General features: G+C 51.0%; 2 protein-coding genes across 6 annotated transcripts in view; one reads left to right on the top strand and one right to left on the bottom strand.

Annotated features, from left to right (window-relative positions):
* ADGRE3 (adhesion G protein-coupled receptor E3) overlaps nt 1-5,068 on the top strand; it is a 49,908-nt gene extending 44,840 nt beyond the window's left edge. The window contains exon 16 of one of the 2 annotated variants that reach the window (XM_078443298.2): nt 2,076-5,068. In XM_078443298.2, the coding sequence (XP_078299424.1) occupies nt 2,076-2,081 (6 nt within the window). In that variant the 3' untranslated portion in view covers nt 2,082-5,068. Of the gene's footprint in view, nt 1-1,737 lie in introns of both variants that reach the window. The other variant, XM_078443296.2, reaches the window with a different exon arrangement.
* A 97-nt stretch (nt 5,069-5,165) lies between these two features.
* Nucleotides 5,166-15,701, bottom strand: CLEC17A (C-type lectin domain containing 17A). Of its 4 annotated transcripts, none has more exons than XM_060633575.3 (12): nt 15,582-15,701; nt 15,358-15,435; nt 13,991-14,023; nt 13,844-13,894; nt 13,719-13,760; nt 13,497-13,559; nt 12,583-12,723; nt 12,435-12,497; nt 10,544-10,639; nt 10,181-10,332; nt 8,650-8,759; nt 5,166-6,484 (listed from the first exon to the last, which is right to left on the bottom strand). In XM_060633575.3, the coding sequence occupies exons 1-12, from the start codon at nt 15,613-15,615 to the stop codon at nt 6,352-6,354; spliced, it is 996 nt and encodes a 331-aa protein (XP_060489558.1). In that variant the 5' UTR covers nt 15,616-15,701; the 3' UTR covers nt 5,166-6,351. The 4 variants fall into 4 exon arrangements, with proteins under 4 accessions (XP_060489558.1, XP_060489559.1, XP_060489561.1 ...); XM_060633576.3 differs by having other exon boundaries at nt 13,518-13,559; XM_081791886.1 differs by lacking the exon at nt 5,166-6,484 and adding an exon at nt 7,177-7,367 and having other exon boundaries at nt 8,646-8,759.
* Nucleotides 15,702-22,262: the final 6,561 nt, after the last annotated feature.

The raw sequence follows: 22,262 nt of genomic DNA, 5'->3' as shown, positions 1-22,262 counted from the left end.
CCCTCACCGTATCATATGCTCCTTATCAACACAACCTTGGTTATTTGCAGGTGTGGGACAGCAGTGTGCCTGGACGCAGGGGGCCAGCCGAGACTGGTCTGAGCCCAGTTATTCTCAACCAGAGGTGATTCCCCACCCCCGTAGGACAGTTGGCAAAGTCTGGAGGCCATTTTTTGTTGTCACGACTGGGGAAAGGCAGGGGAATGCTACTGGCGTGTATGTGGCAAAGGGCAGGGATGCTGCTAAACGTCCCATAATGAACAAGACAGCCCCCACACCCACACAACCAAGGGTTATCAGTCCCTAAATGTCAGTAGCGCTGAGGTCAAGAAACCCCAGCCTAAACTAGCCGTAGCGATTGTGTTCCCATCTGCTAGAGACTGGTTTAGGATGGGTGCATCTGGACCAGTTCTGGGCAATGAGATATAAGAAACACCTACTGGAAAATACCTCTTCTCCTTGATAGAAACAAAGACAAATTCAAGGGCAGCCTTCCCACGACGTCCTGGTTTGGGCTGCTATACGACCCTATTGCTAAGCCACTTTGGGTCGGGTAATGTTATTTGGAGTCCAAAGCATCCTTCCTTGTGAACAAACGACTTCTCCATCAGGGCAGTGAGATCCCAGAATCACTCGGTTTGGAGTCATCACAAATACGTGCTTTCTGATATACACCAGACTCTCCATGCTACCCGAAATTTGTTCTTCCTGTCCGTAGTCAGCTTCCCCCCAAGAAAAGTTGTAGCTTTTCCCTTCCTTCCTCTGTCCCCATCACCTTTCCCCTTACATGAGGCAGGAGACCTTGTCGACTCCTTCAGAGATAACAAACACCAGCTGACAGAAACTACCCCGACTTCCTGACGTCCTTTACAAATACATCCACATCCATGCCTACCCTTGCTTCCTTCCCTCACTGGTGCCCTTCGTCCCCTCTTCCATTCTTCCACAACAGCAAAGGGATCCCTCCTCTGGTTCAAGGCTAACCCCTCCCTCTGTGCTTTGCTTATCCCCTCTGGCCTCTCTGGGGACTTTTCTCCACTGATATCTCCTCTCTCTGTCTTGAGTCTCCCACCTCTCCGACCTCCTGTCTCCTGGTTCTTCCCCCAGAGGTATCTAAATATACTGAAGGGGCCGCTGGGTGGTTCAGTCGGTTAAAGCATCCAACTGTTGGTTTCATCTCAGGTCATGATCGCGCAGTTGAGGAGTTTGCGCCCCACATCGGTCTCTGTGGTGACGGTGTGGAATCTGCTTGGGATTCTCTCTCTCTCCCTCTTTCTCTCTGCACCCCCCCCCCACTCTCTCTTTCTCAAAATAAATAAATAAGCTTTAATAAAGAGAGAAACTAAAAAGAGGTTAGCAAACTTTTTCTGCCAATGGCCAAATAGCAAATATTTTAGACTTTTCAGGATGTGTGTGTGTGTTTATTAGAAATATAAAAACCATTTCTAACTCACTGACCATACAAAAACAGGCTGCACTCAGGATTTGACAGCCCCCCCCCCCCCCACCAAGCTATAATTTGCTGGCCCTTGTGTTAAAGGAAGAGAAATGGTGGATTCTAGGCAAATGGCCACTTGTACATTTCTCAACTCCTCTCCGTCCCCTACACTAATATATCTGCTTCTTTAAACCCAGAGTGTGCTGGGGCCAGTGGCATCTGGGTAGAGATGAGGGTGTTGTCTCTAGGGGAATCCCCAAAGGGAAATCTGGGGGTGACATGTCTCCCCCATGCACCAGGTGGAGAGTCCCAAGATAAGCTGAAGAACACTCCAGGCTGAAGATCAGACACCGTCCATCCCAGGAAGAGTCTGGCCCACAGGGGTCCATGGACCTCCTGGGATAGGCCCGCATCACTCCCGTGTGTGTGTGTGTGTGTGTGTGTGTGTGTGATCCCTCTGGCCCCCAAGAACTCCAAGAGGAGCCCTGCTCCTGAATCTAGGAGGAAGCAGAGACCAGGGAGCGAGGAGGTGTCTCTGCTTACCTGCCTGGTGTGCACATGCACCTCTTGGGGCGAAGAATCAGCCTCCTCCCATCGCTTGGGAAACAGCCCCTGCTTAGAGTTCTCAACCCCCTAGGGCTGAGCCCCAAGAAGAAATGACAACACTGAGAGGTCCCGGCAGCTGCAAAGAGGATGGTCCGGTGTAACTGACGCCCACCCAACAGACCTGCTGGAGTAGACAGACAACTTAACACGAGAATAATTCCAATAAGAACTGAACACAATCAAATAAGAATGTATGGAGATTCGAGTACAGAACCAAAATGCTCTTTGGAACTAAATAAAAATGGGATAGGGGTGCCTGGGTGGCTCAGTCGGTTAAGCGGCCAACTTCAGCTCAGGTCATGATCTCGTGGTCCGTGAGTTCGAGCCCCGCGTCGGGCTCTGGGCTGACAGCTCAGAGCCTGGAGCCTGTTTCAGATTCTGTGTCTCCCTCTCTCTGACCCTCCCCCATTCATGCTCTGTCTCTCTCTGTCTCAAAAATAAATAAACGTTAAAAAAATTTTTTTAATAAAAATGGGATAAACAAGAGACTTTTCTGGATCAACAAGAGAAGAGTACGGTCACTGTCAAGAGCCAAATTAGGGGCTTAGAAGAACACGTGGAAGAAATATCTCAAAGCACAGATCAAAATGCCAATTGATGAAAATTGCAAAGGAGAAGAATTAGCCTGAGATGCCCAGGAGATCTGACATGGGAATGATAGGGGGTTTTGGAAGAGTAGGGGGGAGGCATTCAGGTCCATTCGATGTAATTAAAAAAAAAAAATCCTCTCTGCTGCATTAACTTCTCTCTCTCTCCCTTTCTCTCTCTCCACCCAACATTCTAGAAAAGTTGTTTACGCTCTGTTATCCCCACTTCCTGCCGCCCCCTCACTGCTCAACCACTGCAGTCTGATTTCTGCCTCCAACACACCCAGGAACGGCTCAATGTCCCAAATGCTTCCTTTGTGCTAAGGATGGAGACTTCCCAGTCTTTTCTAACTTGACTTTCGGGTCACCCTTAATTGCACGGGTCTTCTTTTCTTTTTCTTTTTCATAATCAAGTATCTCAATTTCGTCCAGCTTTATTGAGGTATAATTAACACATAAAAATTGTCCATGATGGTTTGATCTACGTAAAGTGTCGATGATGGTTTGATCTACGTAAAGTGTCCATGATGGTTTGATCTATGCAAATTTTCCATGATGGTTTGATCTACATATGCATTGTCCCCTTTGCTTCTTAAGCTGTGTCTTCTTGGCTTCTCTGGCACGATCGTCCTATAAGAGTGGTCAACTCATCCCAGTTTGCCCAGTACTTTCCCTGCTTTAGCACTGAGCATCCCACATCCCAGAAACCCCTCCAGCCCAGGCAAGCCAGAACGACGCCACAGGCTTGTCTTCTCCTGTCCCAGAGTGTCTCGATTTGGATTCCCCCAAGAGCAAACTCTGAGACAAGGATTCGAGCATAAGTACTTTATTTTGGAGATGATCCCAGGAAACACCAGCAGGAATGTGAAGACGGGAGTCAGAGAAAGAAAGGCAGCCAGTCCAAGCTGTGTTCAAAGATGTGTTATCGAGTCTCCGTAAATAAACTTAAAGTTTTTTTAATTAAAACAAAAATAAATGTGTCCATAAGCATTATTTTCTTCCTCAGCTCTAGGTAATAATAACTCCAACTTTCCTGTTCCTTTAGTTGAAAATTTTGGAGTAATTCTTTACTCTTCTCTTTCTCTCACACCCCACATTCACTCCAGCAGCAAATCCCATTAGTTTTCTCTTCAGAATAGATTAATTTTCTTCCTACCCTTCCTCTCATCCGCATTTTCATCATAGCCCCAGGAGAACTGCACAGGTTATTATCAACAGTGGTGTGGTTCCATCACACCACACTGTTCCCTTCCCATGACTTCCAGCTGAGACAAGAGCTACAAGGTTGGGGTCTCAGGGATAATTCGAGTTTACAGACAGTCCCTTGAAAGGTGGCAGGTGCTGCAGAAAGAGATCAACCATTGGAGGCACAGACTGAGTCCAAATATGAGCTGTGCCACTGGATGACAATGGACAAGCCTCAGTTTCCCCAGCTATAAAATGGGGCTGGTAGTTGTTCCAACTTCACAGAGTCGTGTGTCTGTCTAGCACACAGTACATGCTTGATAAACGGTGACTTTTGTTATTTTTATGCACCAAAAATGCCCAGCCTTTGCTCCCTTACGCCCAAAGTGGTAAAGGGGACCTCCTTCACACTTATCTGTCAACCTAAAACTAGACAATCATGAGAGATGTGGGAGGGAGGTAGGTTTGAGCCAGCCCCACTGTGGAACACCCCAGCATGACCCAAAGATGTGACCACAGCCTCTGCTTCTCCATTTTTCAACACATTGCAGGAGGCTCACATTTCCTCTTCTGAGATGCAGGAACTTCCCCTGACCCCAGATAAACAGTCCCTTGGACCAACGGCCCCCTGGGGTTGGATACCCACCCACGCTATAGTCTATGGGCTGTCGGGGAGGCTGGTTTCAGTCCTGGTGAGTTGGGGACAGGTGTAGAGGGGGGAGGAGACAAGGAGAGAGGGGGGCTGGAAGGGAAGTGAACGCTAACCGCCCCCACTGCCCCTCTGCCCAGAGCCTCCTTGCCTCAATCCCCTGCTCTCAGTCAACACGAGGATTCAGCTACTCACCAAGGGTAGTTGTTGATCAAGCAATTGATCAGTTTGGAGAATGCCCACGTCCCTTTGGATACGATTGGGGGATTGCCCAAAGGGTCTGCCCTGCTGCGTTGTGTTCAGCTGTGGGTAGTACCAGCCTCCCCTCGAGGGTGTTTCTGATGGTCAGGATCACTGGGCGGAGCACCGGTCCATTAGAGGGTATTGCAGGCTGTCCTGCTCTCCCCCAGAATTCACGTGTTCAAGTGCCAACCCCCAGGACGTCGGCATGTGACTGTATTTGAAGAGGTGATTCGTGAAAACGAAGTCATTGCAAGGGGCCCTGATCCAATATGACCTGTGTCTCTATAAGAAGAAGAGATTCGGACACAGATACGCACAAGGACAAGTCCATGTGGAGACATGGGGAGCCGAGGGCCAGATACAACTCAAGGAGAGACACCTCCCCAGAAACCAAAGACTTCGACCCGCCAGTCTTAGACTTCAGCCTCCAGAACGAGGAGACAGTAAACTTCTCGCATTTAAGCCAGTCTACGGTGCTTTATTGTGGAACACGCCCTCCTCCACAGCGGACCGTCACCTTGGGCAAGGGCCACACATCGAACTATTTTGAGAAGCTCTCACATGGCAAGAGCTAATAGTCCAGGAAGGTCCACGGCAAGTAAAAGTGAATCATTCATCGAAGATCTTTACAAACCACCAACAGCCTAAAGGCACGAGCAGGCAAAGGTAGCCACCGCCACTGTCCTGGGAATCTGACCACACATTGGGGGAGGGGGCGGGCTTGCCTCTCAGGTGGTCTGCCTTTCTGGAAGCTTCACAGGCCAAGTCTTGGCAGAGGCCTGATTCTGCCCCCCTAGGTCAGGCAAACCTCACCTGGGACATTGAGAAAGTTGCTTTGTCAAGAACAATTTTTCCCCACCTGCTTTCCCAGAAGCTGTTCCACATCCGGTAGGCAGTAAGGGAGCCCTGGGCCAGCACCCCAGGGTTCAGAAGAGCCAGGGAGTTTTCCGCTCCAGCTCAGTCATTATCAGACCCGGAGCCCCCCGCGGCCAGGATTGCTTCCGCGGAGCCGGGAGCAAGGACTTGGTGAGTTTCCTCCAGCCCCCAGAGCTGGGAGACAATGTCTAAGACCTGGTCTCCTGCCAGCTCGCCACCTGCTACAGACAGAATTGTGTGTCCCCCGCCCAATTTGTATCTTAAACCCTAACCCTCAATGTGATGGTTCAAGGTGATGGAGGCGATCAGGTCATAAGGGTGGAACTCTTTGTTCCTTATAACGGGAACCCCAGAGAGTTCTCCCCGCTTGCAGCATAAGAGAACACAGCAAGATGGCCCTCTGCGAATCAGAAAGTGGGCCCTCACCAAGCACTGCACTTTCACCTTGGACCTCCCGGCTTCCAGAAATTCAACAAGTAAATCTCTTATTGCCTGTAAGCCATCCAGTTTCCAGTATTCTGGTACAGCGGCCTGAATAGACTAGGACATCATCCAATCGCACAAGCCCTCTAGTCGCCCTAGAAATGCTCTCGCTTGCACCCAAGGATGGGACTGGCTCCATCCAAGCTGCCGGTTCCATCGTAGGTCCATCCATGTTGGTTCACAGACTGGCAGAGTCTTCCGTGGAAGGGCGGGAGGTTCTCATCCCCAAGAGCCAAGGGGCACTCGAGTAGGGACTCCCCCCCCCCCACCCTCAGCCGTGGGGTTCAACAGGAACATTTCCGCTCACAAATCCAGTAGGTCGTTTTGTCACAAGAGAGGTCATTCCAGGTGCCACCTTTGTTCATGCTGGCACAGTCCTCATCGTTGATGTTGTTGGGCTCCTCTGGGTCCCAAAAGCTGCAGAGAGGAAAAGCAGGCATTGGGGAGGGATGGACAGGTGGGGCACAGGGGATTTTTTTCAGGGCACTCTATGCGATACTGCGACGGTGGATACGTGACAACATACACGCGTCAAAACCCACAGAATGCACAACACTTGGAGCGAAGCCTAATGTGAACCGAGGACTTCAGCTCATCAGAATGTATCCATATTGGTTCATCGTCTGTAACAAACGTGCCACCCCAAAATGCAAGATGGTAATGACAGAGGAAACTGTGTACCTTCTGCTCAATTGTTTGGCAAAAAAGAAAGTCTATTAATTAAAGAAAGAATATCAGGGAGTCGGGGGGAGGGGGGAGGAAGGGCCCTCACGGTTCAAGGCTCTTTCTTGCATCCTAGCCATTTCTTCAGCTTTCTAGAATTACCTGAAGCCGCCACTTTGTCCCCTTCACCCCCACCTTGTCTGTCTTAATTCAGCCCCGCCTCCCGGTTCACCAGGACGGTCTCCTGCTCCTGAGTCCGTTTCCTACATCTGGTCAGTTTCTGCCTCTTACAAAGAACGCTTTTTGGAATCCTTCCAACCTCCCAGGTATTGGAGTATCTCAAGTCTCTTCCATTAAGGCAGAGCCTGATTTGGCAATTCGGGTGCATGGGATTTACTAAGGGATGCCCTCAGGAGAGGAGTGCGAGAAGCAGGATGGTGCGGGGGAGACCTTGAGCCCGGATGTGGGTTCAGCCTGGTCTTGCCTCAGCCTGATCCAAGAGGGAGCTCTGGAGTGTGAACAGCACCACAGAGTTCTCTCGACTTGTGACAAAGGGTCCCGGCTTCTCTTAGCCACTCGTTGGCTGTGGGCTGAAGTAACCTCCTAGGGGAGCTGGCCTCCATTCAGCTGAGGACAACTCTCTAGAGAAAGCACATCCGTGAGCCTTCAGCAGTCAGTTCCCTCTGCCGGGGGAGGGCTGCACCAGCCCCATGAGGGGGTCTCAGCTGGGCCCTCACAGCACCCCACTATGCCATGTCTTTGCTATTTATAGAGCGGTGCCCTCCTCCAGGAATCTTTAACAAAAAATGAGAACCCCTGTCAGGACACTAATATTTCTAATATATAAAGAGCTCTTAGAAATAAAGAAGAAGGGTGCCTGGGTGGCTCAGTCGGTTAGGCTTCTGACTTTGGCTCAGGTCATGATCTCACAGTTCGTGGGTTCGAGCCCTGCATCGGACTCTGTGGGCTCTCTGCTGACAACTTGGAGCCGGGAGCCTGCTTTAAATTCTATGTCTCCCTCTCTCTCTGTCCCTCCCCTGCTCATGCTCTCTCAAAAATAAATAAACATTTAAAGGAAGAAAGAAAGAAAGAAAGAAAGAGAAAGAAAGGAAGAAGGAAAGAAAGAAAGAAGAAAAAAACTAAAATCCCAGTGTAAAAATATACCAATGATAAAATAAACACTTCACAGAAAAGTTAATACCTGTGTCTATTAAACATATGAGAAGATACCCAGGAGCACCTGGGGGGCCCAGTCGGTGAAGCGTCCAACTCGATTTTAGCTCAGGTCATGATCTCATGGCTTGTGGGTCCGAGCCCCACATCGAGCTCTGCACTGGCAGCACGAGCCTACTTGGGATTCTCTCTCTCTCCCTCTCTCTGCCCCGCCCCTGCTCCCCTGCTTGCGCTCTCTCTCAAAATAAACTTTAAAAAACATACAAATAATAAAAAAATAACATATCCAACTCCAGTCATTATAAGAGAATGCAAATTAATACTAAATTGGGATTCCATTTCATCTACAATTAAACCAACAAAATTACAAAAGTTTGATGAACTCTTTTTTTTTTTTAATTTTTTTTAACGTTTATTTATTTTTGAGACAGAGAGAGACAGAGCATGAACGGGGGAGGGTCAGAGAGAGGGAGACACAGAATCGGAAGCAGGCTCCAGGCTCTGAGCCGTCAGCACAGAGCCCAACACGGGGCTCGAACTCACGGAGCGTGAGATCATGACCTGAGCCACCCAGGCTCCCCGCAATGGAGAAAAATTTTAAAGGTACAGGGACCAGATTCCCTGTGAGCAAAAAAGCACCCTTGGGCCTCCTTTATCCAGCCTGGTCTGGGGTTCTAAAGAATCTTCTGGCTTGGACTGCACAAAGACCATGGCGGGCAGAGACCCCAAGGGCCCTCAATACTTGCCTCAGAGTGACAGGTGACCCATCCAGCCACTTCCAGTCCCCTTCATAGTCCCTGTCACTCAGCCCCAGCCAGTAGATCCGTGGAGAGCCATGAGCCTTGGCCACAAACTTCTGCAAGTACAAACTCCATTCAGCCATCAGCTTAATTACATCAAATGTAAATGGTCTAAAAACACCCATTAAGAGCCAGAAATTGTCAGACTGAATTTAAAAAAGAAGATCCGGGGCGGCTGGGCGGCTCAGTCGGTGGAGCGTCCACCTTCAGCTCAGGACATGATCTCACAATTTGTGAGTTCGAGCCCCGCATTGGGCTCACTGCTGTCAGCCCAGAGCCTGCTTCAGATCCTCTGTCCCTCTCTCTCTCTCTCTCTCTCTCTCTCTCTGCCCCTCCCTCACTCACACACTCTCTCTCAAAAATAAAGAACAGTTAAAAAAAAAAGACCCAACTGTATGTTGTCTACAAGAAATCTGCTTGAAAATAATGACACAGGTAAAAGATGGGAAAAGACCATGCAGACCCCCGGGCTCAAATCCCAGCTCTGACACTTGCTAGTTGTCCATGGCCACGGGCAAGTCTCTTAAACGTCCGGTGCCTCGGTTTCCCCATCTGCGAAGTACAAGCAATGTCTACCATGTGCAAATGGCTTGGCCCTCTCACCGTCGTAGCACCAAATCATCGCAGGTGCTTACGAAACGCCAGTTTTCCTTCGCCGGTGAAACTGCTTTCCTACCACCTCAAAGCGCAGCAGGACCCACGCGTCCCTCATCAAGCTATGGGGACGGTTACTTGGGCATCACGTGACCCCTCCTGACTCGCACGCTAATTCACAAGGTTGTTGTGAGGACGTTAATGTAAGACGCAAGGTGTTTGGAACACAACCTGGAGAACGGAAGGAATGTAATAGCCGTGACGATATCTCCGGGTTAGAGAGAATGCCGACACTTGGGATTTGAACCCAACGAGAGCCTGTCCTCTTAACCTTGTTATTAAAAGGCTTAGTGGCGGGGGCGCCTGGGTGGCTCAGTCGGTTGGGCGGCCGACTACAGCTCAGGTCACGATCTCGAGGTCCGAGGGTTCGAGCCCCGCGTGGGGCTCTGTGCTGACAGCTCAGAGCCTGGAGCTTGCTTCCGGTTCTGTGTCTCCCTCTCTCTCTGCCCCTTCCCTGCTCTCTCTCTCTCTCTCTCTCTCTCAAAAGTAATAAACAATTAAAAAAAAAAAAGTTTTAGTGGCTAAGAGCATCTAGGCGACTCAGTCAACTAAGCATCTAACTCTTGAATTTGGCTCAGGTCATGGTCTCATGGTTCGTGGGATCAAGCCCCACGTCAGGCTCTGTTCTGACATTGCTTGAGATTCTCTCTGCCCCTCCCCTGCTCTCTCTCTCTCTCTCTCTCTCTCTCTCTCTCAAAATAAATAAATAAACATTTTAAAAAAGAAAAAGTCTTCGTGGCTCAAAAGCACTTCCAATTTCTCTCCATCCAGGAAGGATATGTGAAACCTGCTGGCTCTTGAGGGCTTGGAGGGGATAGCTCACCTGTTCGGCGAAGCTATTGATGATGACCAAGTGAGAGTAATTCTCCTGGCAGAACTTCCGGGCTTCATCCCATGACTTGGTCCTTGGGGAGAAGTAGTAACACTTGCCCTCAAAGGGGAGCCAGTCCTCAGGGCAGGTGATCCTGGTACAGTCTAGGGACAGAATAGTATGCTCTCAGCATGGCCCCAGAGCCGGGGTCATGTACACGGTGTGCCATACACAGTTGTGCGGGTTGCGCACTGCTCATCTCCAGGGGACACCGTTCGCGTTAACTGCACTGAGTATCACCCCCCTGGGGATTTGTGCAACGTGCCAGCACGGTCACGTCCCGCATCTCAGGGCAGTTCCCCAAGTCCCACTCACCTAATAAGCCCCGAAGTTCTACCAGGGACTGGTTGGTGTTAGTTCTTATGTGGTCAATATCCTTCTTCAGGCCAGCCAGCCCTGCCGTGCCAGTCACTGTCAGCAAGGATGGGCTGGAAGGTTAGTAACGCAAACCCCCATCTACCCATCTACCCACCGCTGACTGCAAACACCAGAAAGAGGCGAGACCCACGCTCCTCACTGCACCCTCTTTCTAGCGGGTGGTGCTAGAACTCGAGACTGACGTGCTCAGTGCCCAGAGAGAGTCCCAGAGTGGCTCAGAGGAGGGACTGAGCTCTGGGGCTAGGGGAAGAGTGGGGATGGTGGACTTCCTGGAGGAGGTGGGTTTTGCAGGAAGATAGTGACTCAGCATCCGCGAGAGAGAGGGAGGGAGGCTCAGCAGGCCGGGGCCACCTTTACAGAAGCAGACATGTTGGGGCAGGCCGCAGCGGTAGAGGTCAAGGTGAACCTCACAGGAGCCAGAGCTCAAAGTAGGGTGAGGGCCAATGTCCAGGTCCTCGAGCGTTAAGCCTGGAGTTTCGCCTTGGACTCTGGGCAGTGAGACACCACCAGTGGGTTTCGAGCAGAAGCGTGGCTTGAATGCAACATGCGACAGTTGTCGGGCTTCGGCAAACATGGCGAAGGCCGTGCTAGCCCAGGAGATTCTTCTACAACTAAGTGTTCCCACTGCTCCCACACCAGACTTGCCCACTTCTAGCTGGACACCCTTCCGTCTCTCTACCCACTAAAGCTTTTCTACTCCACCCACCTCTCTCCACCCTCGTCCAAGCCACCATCACCTCTCACCCATCCAACTGCCCCATACTCCTCCCTTGTACTTACGACATTGCCTCCTGCCACAGGGCCTTTGCACACACCTGAAGCCCTCCGCCCCTCACGTGGTTAATTCTTTCCCTTCCCTCACTCAGCTACAGCACTCTTTCCCTAGGAAAGCCCTATATGACCTTCCCAAAGATAAGGTCAAAGATCCCTTATTATATTTTTTTTCATAGAATCAGCATCCTTTGGGCAATTCGCTGAAATTTGGGATTTTATACTCATTTGGGTGATAATTGGGTAAACGCTTCTTACTACCTGTGCTGTCCAACAGAAGTAGAATATAAACCACATACATAATTTTGAATTTTTGAATGGCCCCATTTAAAAAATTTTTTTTAATGTTTATTCATTTTTGAGAGAGAAAGAGACAGAGCACTAGCTGAGGAGAGGCAGAGAGAGAGGGAGACACAGAATCCGAAGCAGGCTTCAGGGGGACGCAGGGCTTGCACCCACGAACCGCGAGATCATGACCTGAGCCGAGGTCAGGCACTTAACCGACTGAGCCACCCAGGCGTCCCTAATGGCCCCATTTTTTAAAAGTCAGAAGAAAGCGAGCAAAAATAATTTGAGTGTTATTTTTTTTTACTTAGGCCAATATAGCCAAAATAGTTTAATGGGTAACCAGTATTAAAGATTATTATTCTTGATATTGTTGAGATATTTTACATTCTTTTTTTTTTTTTTTTTTTTTGGAGCAAGTCTTTGACATTGGTATGTGTTTTACACTCACAGCCCATCTCCGTTCAGAATGACCACACTGCAAGTGTCCCATAGCCACAGTGTCCAATAGCCTACTTGTCCCATAGCCACAGTGGCTCATGGCCGCCATATTGGACAGTGGCGATCTAGACGCACACATGCACGTAAACACACGCTCACACACACGCTGTGCAAGGACAGGAACGGTGCCTGATGTGCTCCCTACCCCACCCGTCCCCCGATACCTACACAATTCCCGGCAAAGGCAGGATCGGAAGTGGCCTTGGGATCGCATTTGAGGGGTCATGTTGGGCGTTCGATATGCATAACATGAAGGGAACAAAGCACTCACCACTTGCTTGCCATGCCGTCTGCTGAAAGGTCAACATTCTCAGCTCTCCCACCACCTCCTGGTCTATGAGGAAGAGTCCATCTTGAGCCCAGGCCCCCCCACGCCCCATGCTCAGCGTCTCCCCAGGCCCCATCCCCTTCCTACTCACACTTGATAAGGGTCACAGCCAGACCAGTGCAGCCCAGGAGCAGTGACACCACCACCAGCAGGCACAGGAACACCACCAGTCTCTCCTCCTGGTAGCACCCAGGACATCTGGACTTCTGACTGAGCTGGGACCCCGGGGTGGCTGGGGGAAGAGAGTGGGGACACAGAGACCAGTGCTGATGCTTCATAGAGTGAGGAAGAGACACTCGAGCCTCTCTCCAAGAGCGGGGAGACAGAGATCCGTGGTCATGACTGGATCACCAGAGGGCGTCGGCGAGAGAGGGTCAGGGGAAGAGAACCCTGAAGGGGCCCAGAAGAGCACATGCTGTGCCTCAGGGCCATCGCTTCCCCAAACGGAGCCCCCTCCCCATCTCCAAATGAAGCCCCACCCCCATCCCATCTCCATTTTCAAATCCAACCCCATCGCTGCAACCTAACACGACTACAACATAACCCAGAACACGGGAGAGAACGTGCCGTGTGCCAAAGCATCCTGTCACACCCTTATTACTGGATCCTCACCCTTATCACGTAGATGTCACTATTATTCTCGGTTTGCAAATAAGTAAACGGAGGGCTTGGCGAGGTCGTGCATGAGTTGGACCCAGCGCAGCTCCTAACGTTTGCGATGCATTGCCCTATACTCTCCAGCAGCCCCTGCCCAAGCTGCTCCCCCCTTCTAGGAAGCTTATGGACCTTTGCATCAGGGGCAGAGAATGTTTCCCATGCTTTATGCAAGTAGGAGGTGGGGCCTGAGGAGAATCAAGCAGAGACCCTGGGTCCCTCGAGTCTGGTTTAGACTCAGGGAGGAGGACCTTCTGAAAGGAGACACTTCTCTGCCCCAGGGTCTCCCTCTGGAGCTATAGGTCTGACTCAAGGATACTTGCTACCATGAGAGGGAAGAGAGGGGCACACCTGGGGGGCATGTGGACTTACCGGCTAGGGACGGCTGGAACGGGGGGCATTCTGGATTGACACCTGGGAGAAAGGGAGAGAAGCGTTTATTCGCAAGTTGCTGCAAGACTCTACATCCCAAGATCAACACCTCCCCCATCCCATCCGATTTGTTCCCTAGGGAACTGGAGGGCTTCCCGGTGTCCCCTCGCAGGCTTCTGAAAGGCTCTCCCCACCGCTCACCCAGTGGAGGAGATGTGCAGATGACTGGGGTGAGGTCCAGACCTGGAAGGGGCCAGAAAGACAGTGGTTACGCAGACAAGGACTTCAGCCAGGTAAACTGAAAGGTCCCAGCCCCAGATTCTCACCTTTGATCTTTGGGGACTTGCAAGGCAGTGGGGGGTTCTCTGTTTTCTTTCCTGGGGGGGTAGGAGGGGAGGGAGGGAAAGGAATGGTTAGGCCCAGAGCAGCACAGAGGCAGCACTGAGTTTCCTGTACCCCCAGCCCCAACTCACCTGCCCTCGGAGGCCTCGGTGGGGCCATCGAGTCTGTAGAAGAGAAGTTCAGAGTTAGAGCCGGTGTGAGGCCCGGAAAAAGATCAGAGGCAGTGATGGAGCCAGGGCCCAGGCTCAAGTGGAGGGTGAGGGACAGGGTTGAGCATGAGAATGGAACCGGGGTTGAGCTAGAGCGACCAGCCGTCCTGGATCGCCCGGGACTTGCCCGGTTTTCAACCTCAAAGCCCCACGTTCCAGGAAATCACTCAGCCCTGGGAAAAACTGGGGCAGTTGTTCGCCGTAAGTTAAAGACACGGCTGAGTCTGGGCTAAGGATGGAGTCACGGGTGTGGCTGGGTTGAGGATGGGGTGGGGGGACGGTGACGGACACGGGAGCAGGGTTGCGGTGCGGGATGTGGTCCGGACGAAGGGTGGGACTATCCCTGCATCAGGGGATGGGGAGGAAACGCCGTTTAGGTCGTGGTTCTGTGGAAGAAAGGGGGACGGCTGTGGCTTTGGAAATAAAGCTGGAAATCGGACTGCAATCGGACATGGGGAAGGGGCCGACTTCGGGGAAGGGGTAGCACTGAAGATCGAATGGGTGGGGACCATGTTGGAGGTGGGCTTGAGGATTGTGTCGACACCAAGTGGGAGCTGGGAGCCGACAGGCCGCAGAGCCCAGGGCCCCCCCTGCCTCATTCGGAGCCCCGGGCACCTCCCGGGTCGGCCTCTCACTGGACTAAGAAGCGGTGGGTGCAGCGCCCTGCCCTACAGGGACCGGCCACGGTCCCAGGACACCAGCACAGCGCAGTCGACCCTCAGGGGAGCCTCGAAGCCTTCCCTTTTATACCCACTTAGCAGACTCTTCTCGAGACCCGGGCCAGGCACGGAGCCTAAAGGCAAATCTCGTTCCTAGAGTGTGGATGTGAGGAGGCTGGGAGTCGAGGGTCCACTCACTGCTTATGAAGCACCAGCTTTCGTGTCTCAGGACCTATACACCCACCAGTTCTCTACCAGGCTCCTCTGCCTAACAAACTCCAGCTCATCCGTTAAGCCCCATCCCAATATCCCCCCCCCCCCCGACCCCAGACTCCCCACCACTACAAGCGGAGCCCTCAATTCCCCCTGGAGATTTCCCCCATTCTCTCGGGCCATCCCTTCGTGGACCTGCTCACCGGGGGCTGTGCCCAGAACCGCCCCTCCCAGTGGACAGGGAGGCCTTCCAGGGCAGGGCAGAGGCACAGAGACACCTGTCATCACCGCGTCTGGCTGGGCACACAGGAGGCTGACCGTGCGTCTACAACGCCCAGCTAATGCCCCCTGGCCGCTGCTTCCCTCGGGCCACAGGCCACACATTTTCTGCACCCGGCCTCTGAGGAGTCCTCTTACCTGGCTTGGGAGGGAGATCCTTGTAGGGGGGTGCCATGTTCTCGTAATCATCGCCATCCTCCTCCTCCTCTCTGGTCCCTTCCAGACGAGAGGCGAGTGAGAGCCCAGCCCATCCCCTCCTCTGTCCCTCGGGCCCCGGTTTCTAGCCGCGGGGTGGGGATGCCGTAATCTGGGTCCCAACCATCCCTGGCTGGCCCCCAGCTCCAGCCCGGCCAGGGCCATACCTGGCAGGTCCTGGCATCCAGAGTTGGTATACATGTGCACGGCCACAGCTAACACGAGAGCCTGAGAAGAGAGGACCGGATGGTATCTGCCCCTGACGCCTCCTGCTCAGGTGCCTGAGGTTTCTCTCAGTTCCCTTTTTCATTAAAATTCAAGTACATGCAAATCCACCTTCGGGGGAACCACCCAAACCCCCACACACACGTGCGCGCGCACACACACACACACACACACACACACACACAGACGCACACATCCTTCGCCCCAGTTTGGATTCACGCACAGAAGTGGCAACGCCTGCATCTGAGCACCAAGCCCTGGGTGGAAAAAACGGATAAGCTCCTTCCTTCGTGGAACTTGCCATCAAGACACAACAGACACTGAGCTAGTAAATCAATATAGAAATAAGTGGTTCGGTTTTTTATTTTATTTCCAATAGTCACCAAGTATTATTAAAATAAAATCACGTAGGGGTGCCTGGGTGGCTCCGTCGGTCGAGCGTCCGGCTTCGGCTCAGGTCATGATCTCACAGCTCGTGGGTTCGAGCCCCGCGTCGGGCTCGGTGCTGAGCGTGGAGCCTACTTAGGACTCTCTCTCCTGGGGCGCCCGGGTGGCTCAGTTGGTTAAACGTCCGACTTCAGCTCAGGTCACGGCTCGTGAGTTTGAGCCCCACGTTGGGCTCTGTGCTGACAGCTCAGAGCCTGCAGCCTGCTTCAGATTCTGTGTCTCCCTCTCTCTCTGCCCCCGCCCCCCGCTCATGCTCTCTTTCTCAAAAATGTACAAACATTTAAAAAGTGACATAAAACAGGGGCACCTGGCTGGCTCAGTCAGAAGAGCATGAAGCTTTTGATCTCAGGGTCATGAGTTCGAGCCCCACATCGGGAGCAGAGATCACTTAAATAAACTTTTTTTTTTTTTAATGACAATAAAATACAATAAAATAGAGTGAGGGATAGGATAGAGGCTAGTGTAGAGAGATAAAGAGGGAAGGCCTCCTGGAAGTGACATTTGCGACAAAATGCTAAAGTGATAGGTGCTAAGTACTCCCACGTTCCACAGCGAACGTTCCATGTTCCACGTTCCTGGCTCAGTTATCTCTGGCTGCATCACAAATTACCCCAAAGCTTCGTAAACGACAACAAGCATTTATTAGCTCGCAGTTTCCGTGGCTCTGAGTTCAAGAGCAGCTTGGCTGGGTGACTGGTTCTTCCCCGGGATCTCGCATATCCTGTCAAGAGGCTCCCTGGAGCCAAGGTCTCTGTGCTGAAGCTTGGGAGATCTGCTTCCAAGATGGGGCGCTCTCTCCAAAGGGCCGATGGAGCGTCCTCCCAATGTGGCACAGGCCAGGGTGGAAGCCATGCCACCTTGGATGCTTTGGCCGCACAAGTCACAAGCTGTGACTGCTGCTATCTTTTTTCACCCCGACCGGTTCCGAGTCGTCGTGGGAGGAGACGCCATGAGAGCGTGAACACCAAGACGTGAGGATCATCGGGGGCCATCCTGAAGGCTGGTCACCACCATCACATGCACAGAACTTGCAAAGGAAGGTTTTTCACCCTGAGCTTGACATCGACTGGAAGTTATTTAAAAAGTGAGAGTAGGGGCGCCTGGGTGGCTCAGTCGGTTAAGCGTCTGACTTCGGCTCAGGTCATGATCTCACGGTTCGTGAGTTCAAGCCCCGCGTCGGGCTCTGTGCTGACAGCTCGGAGCCTGGAGCCTGTTTCAGATTCTGTGTCTCCCTCTCTCTCTGCCCCTCCCCTGTTCATACTCTGTCTCTCTCTGTCTCAAAAATAAATAAACGTTAAAAAAAAATTTTTTTTTAATAAAAAGTGAGAGTTGAAGAGAGAAGTCTGTCCACCTCATTGGTAAAGCAAGGGATGAGGTTTTGACTCCAATCCCAAACCAGGGACCTGTGGGAAGGGGCTGCAGGAAGGGTGGCCACATCTTTTGGTTCAGCACAGATGTGGGAGTTCCCTGAGAGCCAAGTGAAGACAGTGGGGTAACCAGGCTGGAGCCATTTGGAGCATTCTGCCCAAGTGGGCAGCCTGCCTTGTGTTTCTCCAAAGGCCTGCCATCAGCCTTTGGGGCCAACGGCCTGAGAATCACCCATGACTCCTCTCTTCTCTCATTTCATGGCTCTGGCAAGTTGAATTTTCAAAAGATGGCTGCAACAGTATCTGTCTGTCCTACATGTGCTCATGCAACGTGACCTCGCCACTCCGCCAAGGAGTCCAACACTCCCCTTGAATCTGGGACGGTGGCAGTGACTCTCTTCTGACCACAGAATGTGGTGTGCCTGACAGCTGCCATGCAGCCTCCACCTGGCTGTGTCAGAACACGTGCTCCCTGCGGCCATGTCGCGAGGAAACCTAAGCCGTATGGAGGTGTTCGCTCAACAGTCCCAGCTGAGGCCAGACTTCAGGCTGTCCCAGCCCAGGTGCCAGACATGCAAGTGAAGACACCTCCTGATGTTTCCAGCCCCCAGGACAGTAGAGTCACTGTAGAGTAGATTCAACCTCCAGCCCATTGAATCTTCCTATCTGAGGCCCCGGACACTGTGGAACAGAAACCAGCTGTCCCTATCATGCCCTGTCCCCTAGAATCTGTGACTGTCACTGAAGTGACTCTTAGCCACTAAGTTTGGGCTGGTTTTTTAGATACCCTAGATATTGGAAATCTGGCAAATCTGTTAGTAATCCTGGGTGGCTGTACCTTCACAATATAACCAGCTTCTGAGCCAGTCTGACCTCCCAGTCTAAGCCGTCTGCTTGGATTACAGTAACAGCCTCCTTCTGGTCTGCCTGCCTTCTGCCCTTGCCCTCCATAGAGTGGAACTCATAGAAGCAGACAGGTGGTTGCCAGGGGCTGGAGGAGGCAAAAATTGGGTAGGTGTTGCTTAAGGGGAACAGAGTTTCAGTTATGTAAGATAAATGAGTTCTGGGGAATCAGTGTACAATGATGTGACTATAATTGATGATGTTGTACCGTGTAGTTGAAATTTGCTATAAGGGTAGATCTTGGATCTTCTCGGAAGGAAGGAAGGAAGGAAGGAAGGAAGGAAGGAAAAAGAAAGAAAGAAAGAAAGAAAGAAAGAGTAAAAAAGAAAGGAAGGAAGGAAGGAGGAAAGAAAGAAAGGAAGGAAGGAAGAGAAAAAAAGAAAGGAAGGAAGGAAGGAAGAAAGAAAGAAAGAAAAAGAAAAAAGGAAGAAAGAAAGAAAAAGAAAAAAAGAAAGGAAGGAAGGAAGAAAGAAAGAAAGAAAAAGAAAAAAATAAAGGAAGAAAGGAGGAAAGAAAGAAAGAAAGAAAGAAAGAACAGAGGAAAGAAGAAAGAAGAAAGGAGGAAATAAGGAAAGAAAGAGAAAGAAAGAAAGAAAGAAAGAAAGAGAAAAAAGAAAGGAAGGAAGAAAGAAAGAAAAAGGAAGGAAGGAAGGAAGGAAAAGAAAAAAAGAAAAAAAGAAAGGAAGGAAGGAGGAAAGAAAGAAAGAAGGAAAGAAAGAAAGAGAAAGGAAGGAAGGAAGGAAGAAAGAAAAAGAAAAAAAGGAAGGAAGGAAGGAGGAAAGAAAAAAAGGAAAGAGAAAGAAAGAAAGAAAGAAAGAAAGAAAGAAAGAAATAAAGGAAGGAGGAAAGAAAGAAAGAAAGAAAGAAAGAAAAAAAGAAAGAAAGAAAGAAAGAAAGGGAACTAGTAACTGTAAGGTAACAGCTCTAGCAGTTTTTGGTGGAGCCTGTCGGGTTTTCCACCTAGAGTATCGTGTTATCTGCGAAGAGTGAAAGTTCGACTCCTTCCTCGGCAATCTGGATGCCTTTTATTTCTTTGTGTTGTCTGATTGCTGAGGCTGGGACTTCCAACGCTGTGTTGAACACCAGTGGTGAGAGTGGTGAGACCCCTCTATCCCTACTTTCTCGGGGATTTTTCTCAAGAAAGGATGCCGTGGTTTGTCAGATGCTTTTTCTGCATCTAGCGAGAGGATCATCTGGTTCTTGTCCTCTCTTTTATCAATGTGGTGTATCACACTGATTGATTCACAGATCTCGAAGCAGCCCTGAAGCCCAGGAATGACTCCCACTTGATCAGGCTGAAAAATTCTGTTAATGTACTATCGAATTCAGTTTGCTAGTATCTTGTCGAGAACTTTTGCATCCAGGTTCATCGGGGATATTGGCCCGTAATTCTCCTTTTGAGTGGGGTCTTTGTCTGGTTTGGGAACCAAGGTAACGCTGGCTTCATAGAATGGGTCTGGAAGGTGATGGATATGTTATGGTAACTATTTCACAATGTACACGTACATCAGATCATCAGTTTGCACACCCTGAATATACACGAAACATCTATTTTATCTCGGCGTTGGCGGGAAAGAAGTCTGAACTCAAGGTTTTGGTACAGCCATGCTCTTTCCAGAAGCTCTAGGAGGGGACCCTCTCTTGCCTCTTCCAGCATCTGGGGCTCCTGGTGCTCCCTGGCTGCGGCCGCGTCCCCCAGTGTCTGCCTCCGTGGTCACCCGGCCTCTCCCTGTGTGTCTGTGCCTCAGTGTCTCTCTCCTTCTTCTGAAGCTTTACATCATGCTGGTGGCTTTGAAGACGCAGGAAGGGGCCATGAGCCAAGGAATGCAGGTCTAGAAGCTTGAAAAGGCAAAAAAAAAAAAAAAAAAAAAAGGGGGGGGGCGCCTGGGTGGCCCAGTCGCTTAAGCATCTGACTTCGGCTCAGGTCATGATCTCACGGTCCGTGAGTTCGAGCCCTGCATCACGCTCTGGGCTGACAGCTCGGAGCCTGGAGCCTGCTTCGGATTCTGCATCTCCCTCTCTCTCTGCCCCTCCCCTCTCTCAAAAATAAATAAACATTTAAAAAAATAAATGAAATAAAAATATTTAAAAAAACCAAACAAACAGATTCTCCCATGGGATCCTCTGTTGACACCTGGGTTCAGCCCCCATCGAACAATTTGAACTTCAGACCTCGAGAACTGTAAAAGAGCCCGTTCCTGTTGTGCGAAGCCACTAAATTTGGGGTGATTTGCCATGGTAACCATAGGAAACCACTCCGTACCGCAAGGGGCAAGACCCCAATTCCCCCCCTCATAAGGGCTTTCTGCTAAAAGTAAAAGGCATTGAAACGCAAACTGGCTTAAGGCTTAAGCAACAAGGAAATCACACCCGGCATGTGCACAGGGTAGGATATTAGGTTGGGTTGCTGTAACAGACATTCAGAACAACATCAACTTAAAATAGAATTGCTTGCCTCCCAGATCAATATAAGCAACCCACAGTCTCCACAAGCGGAAAATCTTCGCCAGCACATGGGGAAGGCGTGTGCCCAGCCCTGGCTGAAGTTGGGGCGGGGGGGGGGGGGGGGGGGGGCGGTGCTGCAGCAGACCAGCCTCCCTCTCCAGGGAAAGCTCACCCCAAGCGCTGGGCTTTCCCCATTACACTGCAAGAAGTAACATGCAAAACTTCCCCAATCTGCCTGAGGCGTAGGTACAGCCGTTCCCATTCTACAGATGGGGAAATAGAGACTCATCTGAGAAAAGGAGCCTGTCTGCTGAGCACACCCTGGACCACAAGGCTCCAGAAGGATGTGTGAGGTCAGAGGGAAGGGAGGGGACGAAGGTGGGGTTGCACCAGCCAAGAGGACTGATAGCATCTCTGCCCCACCCAGGGCCCCCCTTGAGGTGAGCGGATCTGGGGCAAGATCAGGGCGGCGAAGGCCAGATGGTCTCGCTGGGAGCTGGTAATGGCCACACGGCCAAGGCCATCCTTCAGGGCCGGCCACACAGTGGGTGCTCAGGACCTAGTAGAGGAATCCAGTCCCATCAACTGGGCATACATAAGGCCACGGGCCCAGGCTGACCCCAGCTCTGCCCCAGTCTTGCTGCGTGACCCCAGGGGAGTAGAACAACATCTCTGAGCAAAGGTCTTCTGATAGGCCCAATGGGGATCGGGGATTCAGTTGTTCATTTCATCCCACAACTCCCTATGTGTTACGCTACATTCCAGGGTACTGGGACACCTTGTTCAACAACAACACAACACAAAGGAAGATCACAGAATGGAAATCTCACAGAGCATGTTCTCAGACCGGACGCGAATTAAACTAGAACTCGCAGAACGGTATCTGGAAAACCCGCAAGTGTTTGGAAATTAAATCACGCCCACAGGTCAAAGAGGAAGTTGAAAATTAAAAATATTTTTAACTGACGAAAAGTGAAAGGATGCCATATCAAACTGCAGGGGGTGCAGCGAAAGCAGGGCTAAGGGGGCAACACAGGGCACGGATGCTTATGTTGAAGCAGGGGATGGGGTATATTTGAAAGTTGCTGGGGGCGCCTGGGTGGCAGAGTCGGTTAAGCGTCCGACTTCAGCCAGGTCACGATCTCGCGGTCAGTGAGTTCGAGCCCCGCGTCAGGCTCTGGGCTGATGGCTCGGAGCCTGGAGCCTGTTTCCGATTCCGTGTCTCCCTCTCTCTCTGCGCCTCCCCCGTTCATGCTCTGTCTCTCTCTGTCCCAAAAATAAATAAAAAACGTTGAAAAAAAAAAAAAAGTTGCTGAGTCCTTTTTTTTTTTTTTTTTTTTTTTTTTGGGTCGTTTTTTTTTTCCCCCAAGTAACACTCTTGGAAACATCTTTCTAGGCAATTCTCTACATTCTTTACAGGGTTGCCTACCCATCCATTCACTAACACTGTTCACAAGAAGC

The sequence above is a fragment of the Panthera onca genome, chromosome A2 (assembly GCF_046562875.1).
Source record: "Panthera onca isolate mPanOnc1 chromosome A2, mPanOnc1 haplotype 2, whole genome shotgun sequence".
NCBI lineage: Eukaryota > Metazoa > Chordata > Mammalia > Carnivora > Felidae > Panthera > Panthera onca.
Note: the sequence above shows the minus strand (reverse complement) of the source record. Positions and strands in the feature narration are given on the sequence as shown.